The 5,244-nt window shown below is 57.2% G+C and overlaps 1 protein-coding gene across 1 annotated transcript in view; it reads left to right on the top strand.

Annotated features, from left to right (window-relative positions):
- OCLN (occludin) overlaps nt 1-5,244 on the top strand; it is a 10,955-nt gene that overhangs the window by 3,276 nt on the left and 2,435 nt on the right. The window contains 3 exon segments of the mRNA XM_039695495.1: nt 1,518-1,676; nt 4,489-4,628; nt 5,184-5,244. The exon segment at nt 5,184-5,244 is cut by the window's right edge and continues 3 nt beyond it. Of these exon segments, the coding sequence (XP_039551429.1) occupies nt 1,518-1,676; nt 4,489-4,628; nt 5,184-5,244 (360 nt within the window).

Below are 5,244 nucleotides of genomic sequence, written 5' to 3'. Positions count from 1 at the left end.
GGCCTACGGGGGGGACGGGGGCTACTGGGAGGGGATGGGGACCACCAAGAGGGGACAGAGACTGCTGGGGGACAGGGGCCACCAGGGAACGGGGACCACCGGGGTGGGGGGGGACAGGGACTACCGGGAGGGGAGGGAAGGACCCCCACACCAAGGTTTGGGGTTTGGGAAGGACAGAGAAAAATTTGGGATTCAGGAATCAGCCCCGCCCCCTCGCTCACCTCCCCCCTGCTTGTCCCCGAGCCAGCCCCAAACCGCAGCGAGCCCAAAGCATTCCCGGGACCCCGGTCCCGACCCTGATCCCGATCCCCGTCCCGACCCCGATCCCGGTCCCGGTCCCGGTGCCGTCCCTGGCCAGGCCGGGGCCGCTCCCCCCGCCGGGGCTGGAATTGGAATGCGGCCCTTCCAGCCCGGCCGGTGGGACCGGGAGCGCCCGGGACTGGCACGGGATGGGGCCGGCCCGGGATGGGGCCCCGGGACTGGCACGGGATGGGGCCGGCCCGGGATGGGGCCCCGGGACTGGCACGGGATGGGGCCAGCTCGGGATTGGGGCCCGGCTGTGCCCGGCTGGCACCGGGAGCCCCCAGATCCCGCCCGTTCTTCCCTAACCCCAAACATTTCCAAATCCCAAACCTTCCCAAATCCCAAACCTTCCTGATGCCCAAACATTTCCTGTCCTTTAAGAATCTCAAAACTTCCCAAATCCCAAATTTGAAGTTTGGGAAGGAGAGTAAAGGTTTTGGGTTTGGGAAGGTTTGGGTTTTGGGCAGGACAGAAAAGGTTTGGGTTCTAGGAAGGTTTGGGGTTTGGGAAGGTTTGGGGTTTGGGAAGCCTGCAGAGAATCTTTGGGATCAAGCTTACCAAACACGGCGAGGATTTTGGGGATGAGAATCCCAAAGCCAGGAATCCCCAAACCTGAATTCCCGAATCCCCAAACCCAAATTCCCTAATCAATCCAGAAAAATTCCCAAATCCTCGAATTCCTGAATAATTTCCGAATAATTCCCGAATCCCCAAATTCCTGAATTCCCGAATAATTCCCGAATTCCCGAATAATCCCCAAATAATTCCTGAATAATCCCCAAACAATCCCCAAATAATTCCTGAATAATCCCTGAACAATCCCCGAACAATCCTTGAACAATCCCTGAACAATTCCTAAATAATTCCCGAACAATTCCTAAATAATTCCCGAACAATCCCGAACAATCCCCAAACAATCCTTGAACAATCCCTGAACAATCCCCAAACAATTCCTAAATAATTCCTGAACAATTCTCAAATAATCCCCGAACAATTCCCAAACAATCCCGAACAATTCCTAAATAATCCCAAACAATCCTGAACAATCCCCAAGCAATTCCTAAATAATTCCTGAACAATTCTCAAACAATCCCCGAACAATCCCTGAACAATCCCTGAACAATCCCGAACAATTCCCAAAGAACCCTGAACAATTCCCGAACAATTCCTAAATAATCCCAAACAATCCCGAACATTCCCGACCCCTTCCCCAGGCCGTGGCCATCGCCTGCGGCTTCCTGGCCGTGCTGCTGCTGTGCCTCAGCTGCGTCCTGGCGCACCAGACGCGCAGCAGGATCTGGAAGTACGGCAAGCACAACATCCACTGGGACCGGCCCCCGGCCGCGCCGCTCGGGGCCGACGTCGAGGAGTGGGTGAGGGAACGTCAGATGGGATGGCTGGGGTTTGGGATGGTCGGGGTTTGGGATTGTCGGGGTTTGGGATTGTCGGGGTTGTTGGAAATGTTGGGATCTTGGGGGATTGTTGGGTGTTTGGGGATTGTTGGGTTTTTGGGATTTCGGATTGTTGGGATGATTGGGATTGCTGGGTTTTTGGGGATTGTTGGATTTTTGGGATTTGGGATGGTTGGGAATGTTAGGAGTTTGGGGAATGTTAGGAGTTTGGGATTGTTGGGTTTTTGGGGATTGTTGGATTTTTGGGATTTGGGATGGTTGGGATGGTTGGGTGTTTGGAGATTGTTGTGGTTTTTGGGATTTGGGATGGTTGGGAATGTCGGGAGTTTGGGGATTGTTGGGGTTTTGGGATTTGGGATGGTTGGGATTGTTGGGATTTGGGATTGTTGGGGTTGGGTGTTTGGGATTTGGGATTGTTGGGTTTTTGGGGATTGTTGGGTTTTTGGGGATTGTTGGGGTTTTGGGATTTGGGATGGTTGGGATTGTTGGGATTTGGGATTGTTGGGTTTTGGGGGATTGTTGGGTTTTTGGGATTTGGGACTGTTGGGATGGTTGGGATGGTTGGGTTTTTGGGGATTGTTGGGTTTTTGGGATTTGGGATGGTTGGGATGGTTGGGTGTTTGGAGATTGTTGTGGTTTTTGGGATTTGGGATGGTTGGGAATGTCGGGAGTTTGGGGATTGTTGGGGTTTTGGGATTTGGGATGGTTGGGATTGTTGGGATTTGGGATGGGAGCGTGGGGAGGGGTTTGGGGGATTTAGGTGATTTGGAGACACTGGGAGGGGTTTGGGGACACCGGGAGGGGACTCCAGGAGAATTTGGGGACTTCAAGGGGGGTGTGGGGACACCAGGATTGTGTAGGGACCCCAGGAGGGGTTTGGGGACCCCAAGAGGACTTGGGGACACTGCCAGGTGACCCTGCCAGGTGTCCCTGCCAGGTGACCCTGCCAGGTGACACCGGGGCCACCGCGCAGTTTCGGTCTGGCCAATGATTAACCGGGAGGTGGCACCGGGAAAACCCGGAGTGGTGGCTCTGGATGGGGACCTCGGGGACATCCCGGTGTCACCAGCGTGGCCTGGGATGTGTCACCTGCTGGGGGCAGGGTGGCAATGTCACAGCGGTCCCACGGGAAGGGTTGGGACAGTGCCTTTGGGGACACTCCTGTCCCCTGTCCCCATTCCTGTCTCCTGTCCTTGTGCCCGTGTCCCCTGTCGCCATCCCCCATTCCTGTCCCCATCCCTGTCCCCTGTCCCTGTTTCTCTCCCCTGTCCCCATGTCCCCATCCCCTGGTCCCCTGTCCCTGTCCTGTGATCCCATTCCTGTCCCCATCCCTATCGCTGTCTCCATCCCTGTCCCCTGTGTCCTCATCCCTGTCCCTGTCCCCATCCCTGTCCCCTGTGTCCCCATCCCCTGGTCCCCTTTCCCTGTCCCTGTTTCTCTCCCCTGTCCCCATGTCCCCATCCCCTGGTCCCCTGTCCCTGTCCTGTGATCCCATTCCTGTCCCCATCCCTATCGCTGTCTCCATCCCTGTCCCCTGTGTCCTCATCCCTGTCCCTGTCCCCATCCCTGTCCCCTGTGTCCCCATCCCCTGGTCCCCTTTCCCTGTCCCTGTTTCTCTCCCCTGTCCCCTGTCCCCATCCCTGTCCCCTGTCCCCTGTCCCCATCCCCTTCCCTGTCCCCGTCCCTGTCCCCATCCCTGTCCCCACGCCACCACTGCCAGTCCCGTGTCCCTGGGCCGCGCTCCCTGGGCCAGTTTTTATTTCATTTAATTTCATTTCATTTTATTTATTTTCATTTCTTTTGATCCCGCCCGCCTTTATTTGCCCAAAGCCCCTCCCTGGCCGAGCATTTCCTGTCCCTTTGGGGACACGGTGCCACCCCGGCTGCCACCCCCAGATGCCACCCCAGATGCCACCCCCCACCCCACGCCACCTCCCCTCTTTCGGGGTGTCACCCCCTTTGGGGACACCTCTGTCCCCAGATGCCACCACGGCTTGGGGACACACCTGGTGGCCCCCGAGAGGGGACAGCGGCGGAAGTGGCGTGTCCGGCCGGATGTCCCCAAGGCCACCAAGCCGCCGGGGACCGGCGTCCGGCACAAACAAACCCACAAAGGGCCGGAAGGAAGGGGACAGGGGACAGCCGGATGTCCCCTGTCCCTCTGTGGGGCCACCCCAAACCTTTGGGGGCGTCACCCTGAGGGTGGCACCAACCCCGAGCTCTGTCCCTTTGTCCCTTTGTCGCTGTCTCTCCACGGGCGTTTTGGGGTTTTTTGGGTTTTTTTTTGGGTTTTGGGGTTTCTGGGTTTCGGGGGTTTTTTGGGGTTTTCTTTGGGATTTTGGGGTTTCTGGGTTTGGGTATTTTTGGTTTTGGGGTTTTTGGAGTTTTTGGGTTTGCGGTTTTTTTTACTTTGGGGTTTTTGGGTTTTGGGTTTTTTTGGGGATGTCTCTAGAGGATCTGGGAGACTCCAAGTGGGACAACAACCCTTGGTTTCTGTGGACTTTCTGGGTTTTCTCAGGGAATTTTTGGGGACTTCTTGTGGGATTCTCAGGGATTTATCAGTGAATTTTCGGGGAAATTTTTAGGGATTTCTTGGTGGATCTTCAAGGAATTTTCTATGATTTCTCGGACAGTTTTCTGGGAATTTTCGGGGATTTCTCCGCGAATTTCGGGGCAATTTCCACGCAATTTTCTCGGGGGCATTTCTCACTGATTCCTCCTTCATCCCAGCTGAGTTTTCCCCCAAAATCCCAAATCCCGACCCTTTTTCCAGGTGAAGAACGTGTCGGGCGGGACGAGCGTTCCGGACGAAGCCGCCACCGTGGCGTACTCGGAGAAGGGCGGGACCCCCGGGCCGGCCCCTCCCTACAGCCCCCCCTCCTACAGCGACCCCCCCGCCAAGGGCTGGAAAAGGTGGGGAAATGTGATTGGGTCAGGAAAGGATGGGGGGCTCAGGGAATTTGGGGAGGGGTCGGGAGAGGGGTGGGGAAGGGAAGGGAAAGGAGGAAAAGGGTGGGAAATTTGGGGAGGGGTCAGGAAAGGTGTTGGAAGAATGGGGAAGGGGCGGAAGAGGGAGGGAAAGGTGAGGAGGGGTTGGGAAATATGGGGAGGGGTCGAGAGAGGGGTGGGAAAGTTTGGGAAATGTGGGAGGGGTCAGAAAAGCTTGGGGGGGGATCAGGGAATTTGGGGAGGGGTCGGGAGACAGATGGAAAAAATGGGAAGGGGAAGGAAAGGTGCGGGAAAATTTGGGAAATGTGGGGAGGGGTCAGGACAGGAGGGAGGGGTCGGGGAATTTGGGGAGGGGTCGGGAGAAGGTTTGAGGGGTCAGGGAATGATGGGGGGCATTGGGGAATTTGGGGAGGGGTCGGGAGAGCGTGGGAAAGGGTTTGAGGGGTCAGGAAAGGGGGAAACCCCCCCGTGCACCCCCAGGGCCGTGTCCCCGTGTCCCACGTCCCCGTGTCCCCTCAGTGACCCCCCCTCGGACCCCCCCTCGGGCTCGGAGGAGCCGGACGCCGCCCAGCCCCCCCCG

This window comes from Passer montanus, unplaced genomic scaffold, assembly GCF_014805655.1.
Source record: "Passer montanus isolate IOZ18808 unplaced genomic scaffold, ASM1480565v1 scaffold112, whole genome shotgun sequence".
Lineage (NCBI taxonomy): Eukaryota > Metazoa > Chordata > Aves > Passeriformes > Passeridae > Passer > Passer montanus.
This window is presented reverse-complemented; position numbering and strand designations above follow the sequence as displayed.